The sequence below is a fragment of the Phalangium opilio genome, unplaced genomic scaffold (assembly GCF_054372755.1).
Source record: "Phalangium opilio isolate 3A_F unplaced genomic scaffold, DU_Popi_V2 ptg000082l_1, whole genome shotgun sequence".
In the NCBI taxonomy this organism is placed as follows: Eukaryota; Metazoa; Arthropoda; class Arachnida; order Opiliones; family Phalangiidae; genus Phalangium; species Phalangium opilio.
In genome coordinates, this window is record NW_028324189.1 from 7,819,989 (window position 1) to 7,840,465 (window position 20,477).

Below are 20,477 nucleotides of genomic sequence, written 5' to 3' on the forward strand. Positions count from 1 at the left end.
ATGACCCCCCCCCCCCTCCTTGACCATAGTGTACCTGACCCTGTATTTTGACACGTAGCTAAAAAATGAGATGAATTTTTTTGCTAACAGTGTCTTTATTTATGGCATTAAATTGCATAATGGGCATTGTTACAATTACACGTATGACGTCGACTGTACACATATATTTTTACACGAATTACGTCTCTACGTTACCTTGTTTGTTTTTTTCTTAGAAAAACGGAATGCTAGATCGAAATTTCTCTTTGATAATTATGTACAAAATTTACAAAACAAATACAACTGATTTAAGCTCTGCCGATCATTAGCGCTCAAAAAAAAAAAAGAAAATTTAACATTTCATCGGCACTTGAAAACATTTAAGATATAATTAAAGACATTAGAATAACACTAAGATTTAAATTATAATTAATAAAATAGAAAAAATAAAAAGGTGCTTGATATTTTAAACAATTGTTCAGATTCAATCGTCCGATTCAGATATTTCATTCCAACCAAATAATTAGTCGCCAAATACAGGTAGCCCGGATAGTACAGGGTGTTACATTAAGGCGAAGCAACGGTGGAATATGGTTCTAAGGGAAATCAATTTTTTGGAGTCGAAAATGTTAACTAAGTTAACATTTTGGACTCAAAATTGATTTCCCATAGAACCCTTGTATCACCCTTTTCGCAACACCCTGTATAGGACTAAAAATTCTCATACTCAAATCAACAGCTACCAATTACTAATTGCCTTGTTAATTACAACGTTTCAAGAATGATATGTTCACGAAATTATATTAAATATATATATATAAATCTCTATACGAATATCGGCCTTTTTTAATTTTAAAGGTGTACTAAAACGTATGTATCTCTTTCCGACTGATTTCAAATTGTTTTGAAATATCGTAATCAGAAGTTTATTAAACGATCACTTGTCTCCAAGTGTCAAAACAATAGAACTAACTATCTTGGCATTGTCACCAATTAGTTCCTGGACAAACCTCAAACTTCATTTAATGAACTCTCTTAATGCCACCCAGTGACCCACATAATCAGACGATTGCGCAGTTCCTACCGCGCATTTTCTGTTTCTCTAACGATTAGAGGGGTCGGTTAGTCGCAATAGGAACCACGTTTTTCGAAAACCGCGCCGCGTATTGTTTAGAAATCTTTTTCAAGGGTTAATATATATTAATTTAAAAATAATTATGGGTATATAGTAGAAAGATAACGAAAATAGAATTCAAGTAACGGGTGTGATGTTTTTCAAAAAGTTATCGTAATAACTATTACAAAAAATCTACATTTGATTCTTGTATAAAATCTCATTTTGTTTGTTTGTTTGTTTTTCATAATTAATATATTAATTATATTTTCTGTTTTGCGATTATTATTATTATTATTATACACCTAGTTCATGATTGCCACATTCATTATATAATTTTAATTTTATTTATTTATTTACGTCACATGGAAGATTTTTCTTTTTTATTTAGTTATTTTTCGTATCACCTATAATACCGAAGGACCGCACCTAGGGATTCTAGAACTTTATATATATATGGGCTATTGGTTTCTATAGTTACTCGTGGTGGTAATGTGCCTTTAAAGGGAGCGTGAAGTCTTGTAAAAAACAAGATGATTTTATTCGCCTTTCAATCTTTTACGCTCCCTTTAACATATTCGGTGCAGCTAATACGGTTTTAAATGATAGAAACGCAAAAATGGTACGTGGCAAATTGCCAATACGCGTCACGCGCGTCATCTTTATGTCAAAAACTATTTTACCGCTAGGGGGGGGGGCTCTAATTTTTACATAAAATCGTATTAAACTAACACCGAAACTGGCAGTAATTTCCACTTAGGCAGAGATGTGAATTATTTCTTATCTATCAAATAACCATTGCAAATTACCATCGGTAACTATTTATCAATCATTTTTAAATCACTAGAATTACCGGTAATCTTGATTACCGATTACTTACGTGGTATATTACCTTACCAATCATTTTCAACTTAAATTACCGAAGTATTACAATGGGTAATTTACTGATTACTCGATGAATTAAAGGTAATTTCACATCACTGCTCTTAAAGTACTCGTCGTAACTAATTGTAATCTTAATCTGCATAGTCTACTTTTTAGTTAAAAATAAAGAGGACGCGCAATATTTAATTTTTTTTCATCTATTAACATTTTATATATATTTAATTATTTTAGATTACGTTAACTTTTCTTTATTTATTTAATTTTTTGACACCAATTTGACTTACGAGCGAGCTAGTTAATTGTTTTAATTTAATTAAATTTAAACCTAAATATATTAAATTTTAGACCAGACAACGAACGTACGATGCGTGGTAATTTATTTTAAAGGGATAATGAACTAAAAGTTACGTTTGCAAAATATATCGCGATAGAAGTTTTTTAAATAGTTGAACTCAAAAAGGCTTAAATGAATCCCAGGTTAAAATTAGTATACGCGAGATTTTAATTTATTTAATAAGGAAATTTGTTAAGACTTTGGTATGAGTGAATTAAGGATTTTCTAACGAAATAGGCCTAACAAATAGAAATAAATGTTACAGGCGTCTTTCCAAGATATTTAAGTATATGGTTAATAATTAATTTTAAGTGAAATCTAAATATTTGATAACTTGAACTTGTTGTTCATTATCCCTTTAATTGACTTGAGCTAAAAGTGTTCTGACTAGGAATACGAACCTCCACGGTATTTTTTTTAAATCACTTAACGTCTTGTTTATGTGTTTTGTTAATTAAATATGCGATGATTGTTTATAGAACTAATTAATTTTAGTATATGAGTTAATTAACCTCTCGCGAAGCCCTAGGCTAAACCACCAGTTTACGAAGATATACGAAAGATTTAAATACCTGACAAGCCATCAGCAGCTTTCTAATGACGCACTTCTTACTCTTGGTTTATTTATTTTTTCTTAGAACGAGTGTAGCAACCCCAGGGCTTCAGCGGCTTTCATTCTGACGTCAGGATTTGTATCTTTTAGCATTACGATCAGCGCTAAAAAACAAAAGCGGAAAATGGCGATCGCGTATTTTAATATCCTCACAGATAAAGGTCATCCCCTCCTCCGCCCCCCAAAGAAATAGAAAAACTAACACCAGTTCAATTACTTACTGGAGCAAACTTTGTCCTTGTGAATAGCTATTTGTTTCTCCGAGGATAAATTTCCCAAAAGGTAACCTAAACAAGAGTTGTTTAAAAAAAAATAAGTAAAAACGGGAAATTTCCGGTAATATTGAATACTTGCTCCTGGCCCTCAAATGAAATGTCAAAGTTCTTCGCGACTTAAACGTTAGATTCAAGTGGCCGTTTATCATATTCACCGCGCAAGCCCCCCTTCAAGGTATATTTGAAGATTATACCATCAAGCGGGACGTCTAAGTGTTACCCTATCGGCAATGGTTACCAACTTTGAAGGGCCCGGTAAATTTAATTTCTTAATGTTACGGAGCCACCTAAGGGTGGTTCAGAGTACTATGTAAAAACTGCGAATCCCGCATGTGCTAAAAAAAGAGAGGGGAAACTATGGGATGAAGATGCGCCCGGCCAGCCAGCCAGCAGGGGTCAAACTAATACTTTTGTAGCTCTAAGTAGTGCAAAAGTAAAAATAATTTCTTAGGCCATAATTTCGCCCCTAATTCCTAATCACCTTAATTAATTATCATTATCAAGTAGGCATAAGTGTATTTTTAATTATGTAAAAAGAGGGAAGGGGGGTCATGAATAGATTGGTGACTTTAATTTGAGCACCAGAAACCATTATTCAGGGGAAAAGAATAAAATAAATAATTTCCGAACTTACCTAGTAAAACTGCGGCGTTACATTGAATGACCGACCTGGAATTTTTCAAATACGGAATAGCGTTGTTGATGTAACATGGTAATCTATCGGGGAAGTCCGATATCTGTAAAAAAAAACGTACGAACATGGTAAAATCATTGTTGTTACGTAACATATGATAATAGGCATAATGTAAGACGCTTACTATGGCTTTAGTTAAATCCTTTATGAATTCCCCATAGTGCAACTGAGCTTTTTCCAACAAGTGTTTACGAAACATCTCACTGGTAGATGTTTCACCCAGAACGGGACCCAGTCCTCTCAGTGTTTGTTTACACGTCTAAAGTAAATAAATAAATAAAGAACAACAACGACGTACGTGTCGCCCGTCAATATTTAATAGAGGATTTTCATTTTAAAGTCTCTTACTTTAACAACGGCAAGATTATCATCGTTCAAATGAAGTAAGAGCGCAACGAGGTTACTATGTACTTGTTCTACGAAGGCTTCGCGCGAAGGACCCATCCCAAACCTCGAAAGGTTTCCAAATAATGTGAATGCCGCCGCCCTCACCGCTGCCTTGTCCTACGCAACAAGCAGTTTAATATAGTGTCCTACTTATTGTTACTATGTCGCTTAAGCTGACACTCTGACCTAACCCTACTAGGTAAAAAGTTCCGTTAAGTACTGACTCACTTTATCAAACATGGGTCTAATGCGTAGGGTTATATTGACGAGAATGTCTCTGACGTCTTCTTCATCGACTTGGGCTAGTACCGAAGAAAGACCACTCATGGCTTCCAGCGTAATGTCATTCTCAGGATCGTCCTTGTCATCCATGCCCGCCATCATGGCCGAGAGAACCGTCGTAGAGTAACGATGTACCTACAACGAAACATTGAAAAAACATTACCCGACTTAAATTGACAATTATCGCAGTGACGTCATAACATAAAATAAAATAAAGTAATATGGAACATTCAAATGGATGGCATGTCACCTTGTCTGCATATACAGAGAAATTAATTTTTTTTGTAGGTGTGTCACTCAAAGCAAGTACTTTTGGCACAAAATAATAAGGAAACAATATATAAATAAATAATAGAAACAAAATAATTAAATTACCCACAATGCAATTGTTTTTTATTTACATAATGGCCTCGATAATAATGGCGTGAAACTTATTAAAAAGGTAATTGTTGGGGGGTGATACTGGTGAGTGGTGAGAGTGTGAACTTACCCCCATCCATGAATCCTCATTGGCGTTCTTGAGGAGCGCATTGGGCGAGGCCATAAATGCAGAAATTACGTTATTGTAATCCGCATGCCAGTGACAGCAAGGCTTTTTGGTAGGCAGGAATAAGGGGGAAATACCGTGGCCACAAAGGTCCACAGAATTAGTCGCAACACACATACACAAGACTCTTAAACACAGCCTTAACATTTCAACTATAAAGGCCCAGTCTCGTCAAGAACCTATTTCTATGTTCAATCCTAATATTATTTCAAGAAAACGATCCCCCCCCCCTCCTTTTTTTAAAGGATATTTTATAATTACATCATGGATATGGTTTATTCTAAAGAAGATCACCAAAGTAGTCGTTTCTGTGACATGAGTAAGGGAATGTCACATTTACATTGTACCCCTACATTTAAACGGTGTTGTGAAATTTCGAATGGCCTTGATACACTAGACACTAGTATCCCCTGACTATTTTGCAAAATTTGAAGTGGTCAGACTTTGCCTTTAAAACTCAATTCAAAAATTTAACACTTTCGCGATAAAAGACTTTTTCATGGTTTTATCTAAATATAGGAACGACCCCCAGAAGTATTTCAAATTGACAGGAGAGGCGAGGCCAGTTCCAAAAACCCCATAAAATTTATGACTCTTTTACCATAAACCCAACACAAAAAAAATCTATTCAAAACTGTGCAAATAACATTCTACGTTCTACCAGAAGGGGATAATAGAAGAAGGATGACACTCTGTATCCTCTTAATGCTTTAGTTATGTAACGTCATTCTTCCCAGGCTCCCCCTTATAGTTTGCTTTCCCGCTCATCAAACTACAAATGGGCATCGCACCGTGGGGTGAATTCTATAGTTGTTTGGCACTAAATCCCCAGCTATCAACCCACAAACCTTGATTGTCTTGACGTGGGACAAAATGCACAAGCGTGTCTTGCCAAATATTAAACGCTAATAGAGTAATGATGAGGGAACTATTTATCGTGTATGTGATTCGGTTTAGTAACCTTGCTCTAAGTGTTCCGATGTTGGGAAGAGTGACGTTACACTTACCCCGCTTTGTGGTATACTTCTCTCGAAGAGAAGTATTATATACTTCTGGTTCTACCCAACCATCCCAGTAGGTACTCTCCAAAATACAAGGGTGGTCCGGATTTAGCGTACTTAGAGAGGAGAGTCTTTCATCCCTAGAAAGCCTGACGCTCCACCAACCCCTGCCAGAGATAATAAAGAAAGGGAGTGGAAGCTCCTATCCACTACCATAGCAAAACACGACGACGTAGATCAAACTAATAACTTTCAAGGTTAATTTCCGTCTGGTCCGTGACAAACCTAACGCCTTTCAGCCAAGGGGAGAGAGCAGACCCATCAGTAACTCTTATCTGGGCTGTATTTTAGAGCTACATCTTTCAGCCCTAGTTTCTACTCCTTTTCTTAATTATCTCTGGTGTTGGTCTCCCAACCCTTTACCCCTGTTTAAGCCCAGCTGCCCAGGTGGTTCAAATTCACGGAGACTTGGCCTTTATTGAGAAAAGAATTCCCCCGTCCACCCACCAACCAAAATGAAGAGGAATTAAGGGATTGACCACAAAAGGAAAATAGATAAGACTTCCCACGACAAACAACAATGACCCAGGACAAATTGTAATAGCTTTCGCGGAATGATTCTTTTAACAAAAATATAAACTCTATGGCTTTTCCGAGAATATGTCCCTGGGTATGGGATGAAGAAGCTGATAACGTCACTCCCAGAGTCCCATAGAGTTACCAAATCCTACTTCCCCCCAAAAAATACCATAAGTAACATAATAAAAGTAAGTAGGACCAGAAAATAGATCACTGGGTGAGATGAGACTAGAAGTGAAGGGCTGTAGCATTGGTAATAGATCCTGGCATTAGTGAACAAATTCGAGGATTTTACGCCGCTTCAATCGCGCCTACACCAGAGAGAAAAAATTGGCCGAGTTCCAAAAACATTTCCTACCCCCCTTCCCCTCAACCTAAAGCCGAGGAACACGGACGCGGGTGCTTGAATCTAGTTCGGCCGTCTACCACCGCGAGCGTCTCACGTTTTGCAGGGGAAATTCAGAAACCGCTACCAGAGGGCCAACCGTTGGTGTGTTATCAAGAATATTCACTTTCGCCAAGTGAAGAATTTGGTTACCTCGATACTTCTAGTCTCATCTCACTTCTGCTATGGCCCCATATCGGATCTCTAACGTTAGAAATGGCTACCCAATGATTCCTATTATCTGTATGCATTCCTAGTCATACTTACTGTTATTACGTTACTTACGACTCTAAATCTTCCCATGTTAAGTGAATGATAAGGTTTAAAAACCAATCAATAAGTAGCCTTGAAAGCAATTACCTGTTCTTTATCAACGTTTCCCATGCAACCTAATCCTTTAATGCAAAGACGTCGCACACTCTTGGAGCTATCGACGAGGTGACCAAGCAGGCTATTGATCAAAGGTTCACTCAGAGTTTGATTACCTTCGAAGCTTTGAGCCAGAAGTTCCGCGAAAACTGATATCGTGGCGATTCTTTGAGCTTCATAGGGACTGCTCAATGCTCCATTCAAGTTGGCAATGATCTTGGGGATTTGATGAGGCCAGTGATTGCAGACCGATCTACCAATACAAACAAATAAATAACCTCCAAGATGGCGGCCCAGCCACTGTGGCGAGAAGGGTCAGGGCCGGATTAAGGGGGGGGGGGGAAGGGGGCACTGGCTCCCGGGCGCAAGGCTTGTTGGGGGCGCATTGAGTTTAACTATTCCCCCATAGGGACATTTGCTGTTCCGTTTTTTCCAACTTAAGGGGGCGCACACTATCTCGGCCCCCGGGTGCAAAATTGCTTAAAGGGCTCCTTGGCGCACACTATCTCGGCCCCCGGGTGCAAAATTGCTTAAAGGGCTCCTTCGGACCCTTAGACACATGGCCCCGCGGATTTCCGAGCCCCCCTACCTAAAAAGAGGGATTCAAAGTGTTGAGGAAGATCGTCTATGAAGAGGGGATGGAAATCCGCGGGGCCATGTGTCTAAGGGTCCGAAGGAGCCCTTTAATCCGGGCCCTGAGAAGGGTCGTGATACCCTGAAACCCCCCCCCCCCCAAAACTGATTCAACACAAACCTTGCTAGAGCGGCCAGCGCCTCGGGGTATTTATCCTCATCTTCCATGGTAATCCAATGTCCATGATCGGTTAACTCGGTTAGTATCACGTCTTGCCGAGTGCAGAGTAGGAAAGACTTGAACGCTTCTATTGCGCATCTAACGGGCATCAACTTGGAAGCCTTATCAGCGGTATTGGGTCTAGAAGGAGCGACGGAACCCGATCCCGCCGCAACCACCGCCGACTCTTTTCTCCTGGAGGAAGCCTCGCTGGCGTTGGCGGGCTGGTAAGCGCCCACGTACGTCGCCGTCACTAATAACAGCGTAGAGAAGATTTTGTTGAAATTCTCTTTAGCGTATTGCTCCATTTCGATCACCAGAAAAATTTCGCGTAGAGCGGAAACAGCCTAAAAGGAATTCAAAACCTTGGGTCTAGAAGTAGAAGAGGTTTCCACTAAGTACTTACGGAGAGAGTGTGTAGGGAAGCGACGCTGATGGTATGTTTGCTATTGCGGGCATCTTGGAGGTTTTCGACTAACTGCTCATCCGTTAGTGTGTCCAACAGGTGATCCATAATATTCTTTCCTAATCCAGACTCGCGGGCAATTTCTTTCCAACTGTCAATCACTTGTCTGAAACCGCCAACAATAACGTAAGCCCTCGACCATGGATAAAGAATGCGCGTGAGGAAATTTGTTTTCACGCTACAGGATAGGCAACTCCCTATCTCGAACGACAGCTTATTCTGTATATACTCTGTTACAATATCGGTTGTCAGCACCCGTAAAGCTAAGTCTCTATGTAACGTAGCTTTGTGCGTGCTGTCAAGAGACTAAAAACTTCAGGATCTTCAGGATTTAAAATATCCGCGAGTTTTTTAGCTCGAGTGCATGCACGGACCTCTAGGCCTTAGTTTCAAATACGTGTGAAATTGCCTACAGGTACAACCTACTACACGTATTTGAAACTAAGGCCTAGAGGTCCGTGCATGCACTCGAGCTAAAAAAAACTCGCGAATATTTTAAATCCTGAAGATCCTGAAGTTTATTGTCTCTTGACAGCACGTACAAAGCTACGTTAAATAGAGACCTAACTTTGCGGGTGCTGACAACCGATGTTGTAACAGAGTATATACAGAATAAGCTGTCGTCCGAGATAGGGAGCTGCCTATCCTATAGCGTGAAAACTAATTTCCTCACGCGCATTCTTTATCCATGCCTCGACAATGTTCACCAGAACTTGTCTCGTTTACTTACTTTGAAAAGGGTAAGGGTGCGTGCATCAAAGTGTTAACAACGGGTGCCAGGTGATGCTGAGCTAAAGAACGCAGGACGCATAATGTTCCGATTCTCGTTTGATGGCACGTCATAGACTCCAATTGATGTTCGATTAAATCAACTATATGAGGAACCTGACAATGATAAACAATTAACGTACGCGCGTCTCCACTTAAACCAAAATTTTAAATCCCTAAACCCCTTTTTTGATCGGGTGGTCTCACACTCACTTCCGTTCTAAGTTCGTTCCCTCTGGCTTTGATGACCCCGTTTAAAACAACGCTGGCCCCGGATGAGCTGTTAGGGTGCAAGTCCGAGAGACTTTCAATCAGCGACTCCACCAGCGGTGCCAATTGATCCGATGATATTGTTTTCGCTATAATCTGTCACAATGGACAATTGTATACATAAAAACCCCTGACCAGGCTCTCCCTGATCCGTGACGTCATCGCTTACCTTGGCTAATTCATTTGTTACCGTGAACAAAGAGGACGCGTCGTCGTTGGAAGAAAGTTTCTCTAAATCTTTCAGCGCTGTTAAGGAGTCATCCATCTCCGAGATTCGAGCTAATTAATTAATTAATTAATTGGAATACACGCGAGGTTGTGTTAATTGTTTGTGTTGTTTGTCTGGAGCAGAAGGAGAGTTCTTACTTTGATTGCAAATGCTGATAACGACTGCAATACATCTTAAAGCGACTAGTCTAACAGATATTTTAGGATCAGTACAACGAGGAACTACCAAACCGAATATACTTCCCACCGTTGTAAAAACTGTAAAGTTCTACAAAAGAAAATTTAGAACGCGCGAATCATTAATTTCAATTAAAGGGAGGGTGAAGTAGAAAATCAAGTGATTTTTTATCGATTCTTCTACTAATTATAAGACCAGTCTGCATAGTGAAATATTCAGGAAATACCAGCTCCGAATGATTTTAAAATTATTTCAAATTAGGTTCAGATTTTAAGGATAATTTTAAATAAGACCCTCCGGCCAATCGCGTAACGCCCTGCCTTCCATTTAACAAAATTCTCGTGGCACGCTCCATGTCTCGCGCCACGATTGTCACGTCGCGCGCAAATTTTATCAAATCTCGTGATAAATTTCATTCGACACGGAGCGTGCCACGAGAATTTTGTTAATAAAAAGGCAGGGCGTTACGCGATTGGTCGGAGGACCTTCTTTAAAATTATCCTTAAAATCTGAACCTAATTTGAAATAATTTTAAAATCATTCGGAGCTAGTATTTCCTGAATGTATCACTAAGTATGCAGACTGGTCTTATAATTAGTAGAAGAATCGATAAAAAAATCACTTGATTTTCTACTTCACCCTCCCTTTAAGGGATTTGCTAAAATCTTTACGAACCCCAGGGTCTTGACTCGTGAGGAAGAGTTTAAGCAATATGGATATAGATTCGATACACTGCTCTCTTTCGTGGTCCATGCGAGAAGATAACCAAGGTTTTTGAGCCTTAAAGGAAAATTGTTCGGAGGAGGAACTTCAAATAAACGACGAAACAAGCTAGGACAGGTGACGTACGGATTTACGCGACTTACTTTTAACATAAAGGCAAGGTTTTCGGGAGTTTTCTCTTTTAAGAGTAGCTGTTTCAAGAAGCAGTTGAGCGCCTCGAGCGTCGAAGCCAATAGTTGACCGTAATCTTCCACTTCTTCAATTTCTTCTTTGGCGCGATTAAGATTGGGTAAGTGCTCTAAAGGTACGGGATAAATTGCCGAAGCCGCGTTCTGAATCAACGCCAGTTTTTCGTTCGAACCCAAATCTGGTTCCAAAGCTCTATAATTGCCATAAGAGTTAAAGAAAAACATTTCTTCTTCCTATTGAAAGAATAGTTGCGATTAAACGCGTCAATGACAAGCGGAAAAACCGATTAAACGCGTCAATAACAAGCAGGAAACCGATTAAACGCGTCAATAACAAGCAGGAAACCGATTAAACGCGTCAATAACAAGCAGGAAACCGATTAAACGCATCAATAACAAGCAGGAAACCGATTAAACGCGTCAATAACAAGCGGAAAAACCGATTAAACGCGTCAATAACAAGCAGGAAACCGATTAAACGCATCAATAACAAGCAGGAAACCGATTAAACGCGTCAATAACAAGCGGAAAAACCGATTAAACGCGTCAATAACAAGCAGGAAACCGATTAAACGCGTCAATAACAAGCAGGAAACCGATTAAACGCGTCAATAACAAGCAGGAAACCGATTAAACGCGTCAATAACAAGCAGGAAACCGATTAAACGCGTCAATAACAAGCGGAAAAACCGATTAAACGCGTCAATAACAAGCGGAAAACGAAAAAACACGTCAATAACAAGCAGGAAAAACCGATTAAACGCGTCAATAACAAGCGGAAAACCGATTAAACGCGTCAATAACAAGCAGGAAACCGATTAAACGCATCAATAACAAGCAGGAAACCGATTAAACGCGTCAATAACAAGCGGAAAAACCGATTAAACGCGTCAATAACAAGCAGGAAACCGATTAAACGCGTCAATAACAAGCGGAAAAACCGATTAAACGCGTCAATAACAAGCGGAAAACGAAAAAACACGTCAATAACAAGCGGAAAACGAAAAAACACGTCAATAACAAGCGGAAAACCGAACAAACGCGCCAATAACAAGCGGAAAACCGAACAAACGCGCCAATAACAAGCGGAAAACCGAAAAAACACTTCAATAACAAGCGGAAAACCAAAAAAACACGTCAATAACAAGCGGAAAACCGAAAAAACACGTCAATAACAAGCGGAAAACCGAACAAACGCGCCAATAACAAGCGGAAAACCGAAAAAACACTTCAATAACAAGCGGAAAACCGAAAAAACACTTCAATAACAAGCGGAAAACCGAAAAAACACGTCAATAACAAGCGGAAAACCGAAAAAACACTTCAATAACAAGCGGAAAACCGAAAAAACACGTCAATAACAAGCGGAAAACCGAAAAAACGCGCCAATAACAAGCGGAAAAACCGATTAAACGCGCTAATAACAAGCGGAAAAACCGATTAAAAATACCAAAATTAATAAGCTATCTATTAAAAGCTCTGTTTATTAAAAGGATACGCTAAACTGGCAGCTGCCATCAAGGTTAAGGCCCTGATGTTCGTTGTAAGGGGCGTGCCACTCTCGGATTTTAGTATACTCTGCATTTGCGAAAGGAGGTCATTACGGGAATTGAAATTAAACGCTTGCTTCAAATGATCAGGGTGCAACGATTCCGCTATTAATCTGACAGATTGCAACATCGCTTGCTTAACGCTTAACTCCTTCAAGCGAGAACAAATTAATTTAATTAATTAATTCCAATCTTTAAGATTACCAATAAAAACAAATACTCACCCTGGATGACTGATAAAAATTTGCCATGCTCCTCAATATGGGAGTTTCAATTCTGGTGGTCAAGATAGGCGTTGGCGCATTCATGGCCAAGTGTCCATAGGTCAAGATGACGGTAGCCTTAACCTTGTCCTGTTCAGCCTCCCCTCTCAAATCCATAATGAAACTAAGGATACCACTGTTCTTTTTTTGTTCCTCTTTCACCACGTTTTCCAGTTTGACCAAGACAGCGTCCAGATGAGAGGAACCGCAATACCCAGCCGCAACAGCGCAACCCTTAAAATCCCCAGAGATTGTTGCAGTTGGCAAATGGAATAATTAAGATCCCATACGGATATTTTATTTCAAGTTCAACTCACTTCCCTTTCCAGAGGATTAGTATGTTGAACTCCGTCAAAAATGATATCCAAGGCGCTATTTACAAATTGTTTGTTCGACGCTCGTTTAAGGACAGTTCCCAAAATGCTTAACAGAATACACTGGTCAGAAATATAAAGAAATGACGTCATAAGAGCTCCTGATCAAAATTAAGCGCCTACAAGAAAAAAGACTGACCTTATCTTCGGAATTGCTATGGTAAAGGGGTAGCTGCGATAAAAGTGCCTTCCCAAACTTAATGGTCCAATCTTCGCGATCAATTTCTTCTAAGGACTTTGAGACTAAATTGGATAAGCTTTGACACCACTCTTTCTGCGGTAAACTCGACAAATCATCTGCCGCTGAAGAAAATTAATTTACCCTTTCCACTTTCGAAGGTTTTAAAGGGAGGGTGAAGTAGAAAATCAAGTGATTTTTTATCGATTCTTCCACTAATTATAAGACCAGTCTGCATAGTGAAACATTCAGGAAATACCAGCTCCGAATGATTTTAAAATTATTTCAAATTAGGTTCAGATTTTAAGGATAATTTTAAATAAGAACCTCCAACCAATCGCGTAACGCCCTGCCTTTTTATTAACAAAATTCTCGCGCCACGATTATCACGTCGCGCGCGAATTTTATCAAATCTCGTGATAAATTTCATTCAACACTAACATGCCCCGAAAATTTTGTTAATAAAAAGGCAGGGCGTTACGCGATTGGTCGGAGGTCCTTCTTTAAAATTATCCTTAAAATCTGAACCTAATTTGAAATAATTTTAAAATCATTCGGAGCTTGTATTTCCTGAATGTTTCACTATGCATGCAGACTGGTCTTATAATTAGTAGGAGAATCGATAAAAAATCACTTGATTTTCTACTTCACCCTCCCTTTAAAGGGATTGTAAAATACCTTCTAGTCTGAGAAGCATCTGAGGAATGTTGGTGTCCCAAAGTGCCATGAGACTACGATCCATCAAGGGTGTGATCGCGCGTAGACACCTAAGAATGCTAATTCCTCTATTGCGACCTTGAAAAGGATGTCCTAACAGAACAAATAGTCGAGCCGCGATAGCTGGAGGCTTTGGAATATTTGCTACGAAGAATATTGTTAACGTTGAGGAATGACGTTTGTTGCGCGAGAAGCTACGTGGATTCTTAAAATAAAGGGATACTTACGTAAATTGGCAAAATCAATATCAAAATCTGCGCTTTGTTCTTCTCTTTTCTTGGTGGCTAAATACGCGATGCTTTTGCAAACGGGTCCCACAGCCGCGGTCAATTCTTCGGGAAGCAAACACTCGAAAAGATAGGGCCATAAAACTCTCTCCATCTTATCGACGGTGGTGGTTAAAAGGTGCAAGACATTTTCGCACATGGATCGTAAGGCTTCGTTGCTGACGTAATCAGCGTCCGGTGGTCGTTTAACCAAGAGCTCTTCGGGTAAAGCGCATTGTTGGATAATAAAAGAAACCATGGGCTGCGAACCCTCCATTTCCAAATGTCCATGATGAGCCAAAGCGACTATCACTTGAGCTAACACCTTTTTCACCTTGATATCATCAAATAGACATAAAAATGAATTTTTCAATGGCGGGTATAATAGCTAGCGTTCCCGGGTGGTCCTATTGCCAGGGAGAGAGGGAGAAGCCGCCTAATGCTAACAGAACCATAGAGAATTTAGAAGGGGAGTGGAAGGCCCCCCCTTTGACTCTATTAAACGTGATGACGCCCAAACAAGATGTCGCGTTGAGCTTTTTGGGGTAGGCGAGTTTCTTGTCACGTGTTCTAAAATCTCTCCGTTACAAACGCATCATACCGGAAATCGACCTGCCTAGATAACGTTTAGCAGACGACGTTGCGCTACATTCCAAACCACCCCTTCCACTCCCCTTCTAAATTCTCTCTGACAGAACTCGTATCTAGCGGGAAGGGGTTGAAAACGGGGGTATGAAATACTATGTTCTCTCTCTCTCTCTCTCTCTCTCTCTACCTTGGGTCATTCGGTGGATCATTGAGCATGCGCGAAGTGACATCACGAATAGTCAGTCGCTCGCTACATGAGATAAAAACTTTGGATTTTGCGCAGTAGAGCTCGCGGTGGCCCGGGCGATACTACCCCCCGTTGGCTGGGAAACTTACTTCCCCCACCCAAAAGAGAGACATCTCGCGCTATTCACGCGGCATCTCCCTCTCTCCCTGCTATTGCAAACTGTCTAATCACCTTAACCTAACCTAATTATCCCAGAGACATTAACCAATATACTTTACCTTGTTGTTCGGATCATTTATGATAATTTTCAATGAAGATACTATGGTTGAAATTTTACTGGTGATTTGAGACTCTGAGAGTGGTAAAACATTATTCTCGTGTCAGAATAGAGTTTTTAAGTGGAATAGACGATTCCATTAATTAATTCCAGAAGAGAAAAGAAACAAAAACCATGGACAGAGACGATCGAGGAGGTCACCATCTTGGGTTATTTCCCAGTGCCAATCGGCTAGCCTGAACTCTGTCTCTTGGTTTGCGTCAGGGAAATAACCTAAGTGGTCGGCCTCTCGTCACTGTACGTTGGTTTTTCCGCAAGTAATTAATGGAATGGTCCTATAGAGCATAGGGGGATGGGTTTGGGCGCTAATTATTACTGACCACTGGAATTAATGAGATGTTTCAGAATGCTTAAGGCCCCAATGCGCGTTCTTTCGTTGTTATTTTCCAGTCGTTGTAGAAGAAAAGTCACCAAACGATCACAGAATGTTGACGAAGGATGAGACACTACAAGAAATATTTTTTTAAAGCCACGCGGAGGGTTATAAGTACTTAAGATATCTTGGATAACAAATTAACTAACCAAGAACCGTGAAACATCTCAAGACTTCATTGTGGTTTTTGACACTCGAAGGCTGAGAATAATCCGGTAAACCACAAACCTGAAATGTTAATTATTTCTAATTAACTGCTTCGGGAAAAACAAAATGGTGGTGGTAAGTTAATCACTTGAGGAAATAAAATGGCTAAAATATTTTCTATCTGAGTCTCCAAGGAGGCACTTTGTAGCTTGGCAGCCGCGTCCAAAACCATGCAGAGACCTTCCGTGACAGGTAGAGCCTCCTGCTGCTTCTTGTACAATCCAAGAATGCCCGGGATAACCTTGGCCAGCATCTCGTCCATTTTTTCCACACCCAATAACGGAGTCATGTGCCCGAGAGCTTGAACCACTTCCGCGCGCACCTAAATAATTCCATTCCATTAGATGCGTTTTAAAGGGAGGGTGAAGTAGAAAATCAAGTGATTTTTTATCGATTCTTCTACTAATTGTAAGACCAGTCTGCACAGTGAAACATTCAGGAAATACCAGCTCCGAATGATTTTAAAATTATTTCAAATTAGGTTCAGATTTTAAGGATAATTTTAAAGAAGGTCCGCCGACCAATCGCGTAACGCCCTGCCTTCCATTTAACAAAATTCTCGTGGCACGCTCCGTGTCTCGCGCCACGATTGTCACGTCGCGCGCGAATTATATCAAATCTCGCGATAAATTTCATTCAACACGGAGCATGCGTGCCACGAGAATTTTGTTAACAAAAAGGCAGGGCGTTACGCGATTAGTCGGCAGTCCTTGTTTAAAATTATCCTTAAAATCTGAACCTAATTTGAATTTTAAAATCATTCGGAGCTTGTATTTCCTGAATGTTTCACTATGCAGACTGGTCTTATATTTAGTAGAAGAATCGATAAAAAAAAAATCACTTGATTTTCCACTTCACCCTCCCTTTAATTACTTTAAAACACTTATTAGTGTCTGAAAAATGGCCAAAAGATGGCGCTTCCGGGATTGGATAAACGACAATTCTTACTTTAGCTTCTCTGGATTGAAGCCAGTTATTGAAGAGAATGTCATACGCGCTTCCAATTTCAGCTGAAAAAACTTCTTTCTTAACAGAGGGGTCGGGTGCTTTCTCGAGATTTGCTAAATACTCCATAATGGCTTCCGCGAATCTAGCCAATGCTGAAAACCGATAAAAACTTGTTTATTCAGCTCTAAACGTTGCTAAAATCCAATTGGTACGCGGTTTACCATAGGCAAAGACTAGTTTTGTGTTTTCTTGCTTGATCATGCCAAGCATGGGAAGGGTAGTTCCCAGAATGGCTTTCAAATAAGGAACCATAAAGAAAACTGAAATTATTTTTGAAATTAAAATTAAACTGCCGACGGGGTGGTAGTATTATCATAAGGACATTATCTCTCTCTCTAAGGGCCCAAGATTCTATGTTACGGTTGAAATGTATGTATGTCCGATTTGGTCAGGCATCCGTCTCATCTCAAGTGGTATAATAATTGTATAGCCTAAAGAGAGGCCGAGCGCATTCGCTGCAGAGTAACCCGGCATTGAACATTTTTCCCTCCTTCAAAGATTTCTCACGACAGCTCTTCGTGATTTTTACTAAGCGCGAATTTACCTCTTGTGTCTGAGAGAGCTGGGGGGGTTCTGGAAATTCTCTTACTTATTTTTTCCCCTCAGTCCTTCCTCTCTCGCGGCCCTCGCCTACCCGCCTGTTTTAGTTTGATTCCCAACCGCTTGGGAGCGTTATCTCAGAGCTCGCCTCTAGACCACGACCGGCTTAGGATATCGGTCGTGGCTGATTTTGAAAATTATTTTTCTCTCCCGCAAATTTGACGAAAAATTCGGAAGGAGCCCCTATACAAAATCTACGTCACATCTAGCAGAACTAGATGTTTTTGCTAATAGATGCGCTTGGGTCCTTAGAGAGAGAGATAATCTCCTTATGGTATTATTCAACGCGAGTACCATTTGAAGTGGACAAATTGGCTAGAGTTTGAACAACGTAAAAATGTGGGATGACCCCTGGTTGAAATTTCAAAAGTAAATATTCCATGACTGTGTCTAAGTACTTATGGCCAATAGAGACTAGAATACTACTCGCTGCCGTTTGCCATTCTACAACAACTTCCTGAATAATGATTATTAAAACATACTCATCAGTTTCTAAAACTATAGGATTTTATGGGGATAGTTTAGGAAATTAATTATAATTGAAAAACACAGGATTTTCAGGCAACTGGACTTCCTGTTATGGCAGGGATAAATTTAATTATAGAAGTAGGAATGGAGAACAGAGTAATATCTGGGCGCGCGTCAAAGTCCCGGACCCCCCTTCCACGGTACCCAGGGGGGGGGGGTATAAAAAGAAGAGGCGGGTCATAGCGACAGAGGTAAAAAGGGATTACGTCACTATTTTTCACCGTCCCCGTCAGCGACGTCATCAAAACGTAGTTTAAGTGAGCCAATAAGATAATTTAAAATTTTCGTTATGTGTTGGAGGGAGGGGCTCTATACTGGGTGGTCTATGAGTCGGACTGAAGTAAATACTAACGGTTCTCCATTCCTACTTCTATAATTAAATCTATCCCTGGTTATGGGAATATTTAACAGGGGAACATGAAACACCTTTTTTACTCTTACTTTGGTATTAACCATTTCTTCAATAGATAGTTTTATGATATCATGAACTAGATCATCTGACAATTTATCAGCAGAGTCGCTACAAACTCGTTCCATTACATTTAATATCAAAATTCTATGACTTATAGGAAGCTGCAAAAATAATTAACGTTAATTACTTAAAACGTCAAACTAATTATTTTTATTATTATTTGAGGTTCAGGGAGCTATTATTTTACAATGATATTTGATTTAAAAGGTAAACCTTTTTATGTTTAGTTATATAGAGATGACATCTACTGAGGACCAATTCGGGGTGACTTTTACCAATTGTGTAGAGAGAATTGCTAATAGAACGACACACTGATTCATTTTTGTCAAATATTGAATCTAACAATGCTAAAACGGTCGCTGAAAAACGTATATTAAATTTAACTAGAGTACCTTCTCAAATGGAGTAAAAATGGATTTAAAACTTACAGTCCATTTGCCCACTACTTGGGTACAAGGTCTCATCACCAAAGCTAGGCATTGCTTCCAAATTTATAAACTTAGAAAATTATCCACACTCTCTGCCTTCATAGAAAAATAATATAAGCTATTTCAATGCAATACTTCTTTGCATAAAAACGTAATAGTGATAGGCCAATAATACAGCGCAACAACAAGGGCCTCAGATGGGCAATGACAAGACTATAGCCCCTATATATGTATGCACTATAAGGCTATGCTGTAATAAATTGCCACTTTTCCCAAAATATTGCAACAGGGTGCATTTAGTACCAAGCTATGAATCAGGGTATTGGCCTCATTCATTGAACCCTCTTTTTCTAGAACAACAGCCCAATTATGAGCACTCGTTTTCATATGTGCAGTGCAATTAATGCTTGCAATCACCTAGTTTCCCTTTCACAAAACGCAATAAATAAAACTGACAGCGACGAAGCCTTTTTAAGGCCTACATTTAGTACATTAAAATATTTTGTTTGCACCCAAAAGCCAAATTATAATTAAAATTAAATAAGTTTCTTCAGTGCATTAATGTTTGCATATTTAAAATAATTCGTAATTATGTAAAATACCTTTAAAAAATGCGTCTTACTGTTTATTTTGAAGTGAAAATCCTTAGCAGATGTTGATTTGATACTACTAGATGATTTCAGATACAAAATTCACATGACAGGCTTCGGAATCGGAAACCGGGAAAGAGGGAGGGGCAAACGGGACTTTTAAAAATGGCAGTCCCTTACGTAAGAGACCTTTAAAAATGGAAGTCCCTTACGTAATATCAGATGTGCTACAGCTCACACCTAGTTTCTTTGAAATTCGTTCTGATTGGTTGAATATGTCCTCTGTTAAAGCATAGCCCACTCAATCACGCGAATACGTACACAAGACCAAGAAGGCGCGTTTTTCGAAAGTTCATTGTGGTTTCCCGCTTTTCTTTCAGATTTTTTTGCTTATTCATAAATTACTATTTTAACCATTACCAATGTTCTACTGATTGATTTTGTGGACAAATAACCAATGTAAAAGTAAGTAATATAACACAAATTACTACCATACGCATCCATCCTTTTCTCTTTATAACCATTCAACCTTTTTAATTATATGCAAAAAAAAATCTATGAAATTTTTACTAAGAGTGTGCCCCCTTTACCTTTAAAATTCCGTTGAAAAGATAACAACTTATGCTTTTAAAAGAACTTTCAAGCGACAATACACCAAAAATTCCCCATAAATCCCAACTGAAAAGAATGTTTAACAAAAGCTCGAGAAGGCGAGGCGACCTTCATTCTACTTTGACCCCCATTTTCACCTCG

The 20,477-nt window shown here is 39.4% G+C and overlaps 1 protein-coding gene across 5 annotated transcripts; it reads right to left on the minus strand.

Moving 5' to 3' along the window:
* Positions 1 to 75: 75 nt before the first annotated feature.
* Positions 76 to 19,913, minus strand: c11.1 (maestro heat like repeat family protein c11.1). Of its 5 annotated transcripts, none has more exons than XM_089848224.1 (33): positions 19,757 to 19,913; positions 19,135 to 19,230; positions 18,920 to 19,065; positions 18,676 to 18,807; positions 18,001 to 18,163; positions 17,268 to 17,366; positions 17,047 to 17,198; positions 16,187 to 16,420; positions 16,041 to 16,119; positions 15,839 to 15,964; positions 15,460 to 15,533; positions 14,368 to 14,740; positions 14,102 to 14,284; positions 13,385 to 13,542; positions 13,189 to 13,308; positions 12,833 to 13,105; positions 12,557 to 12,759; positions 11,014 to 11,251; positions 10,823 to 10,927; positions 10,108 to 10,237; positions 9,911 to 10,020; positions 9,685 to 9,837; positions 9,434 to 9,588; positions 8,644 to 8,809; positions 8,199 to 8,584; positions 7,436 to 7,697; positions 5,054 to 5,155; positions 4,510 to 4,698; positions 4,243 to 4,398; positions 4,019 to 4,153; positions 3,835 to 3,937; positions 3,147 to 3,212; positions 76 to 3,029 (listed from the first exon to the last, which is right to left on the minus strand). In XM_089848224.1, exons 2-33 carry the CDS (start codon positions 19,184 to 19,186, stop codon positions 2,947 to 2,949), a joined length of 5,106 nt encoding a protein of 1,701 aa, XP_089704350.1. In that variant the 5' UTR covers positions 19,187 to 19,230; positions 19,757 to 19,913; the 3' UTR covers positions 76 to 2,946. The 5 variants fall into 5 exon arrangements, with proteins under 5 accessions (XP_089704350.1, XP_089704351.1, XP_089704349.1 ...); XM_089848225.1 differs by having other exon boundaries at positions 5,054 to 5,080; positions 13,385 to 13,548; XM_089848223.1 differs by having other exon boundaries at positions 13,385 to 13,548.
* Positions 19,914 to 20,477: the final 564 nt, after the last annotated feature.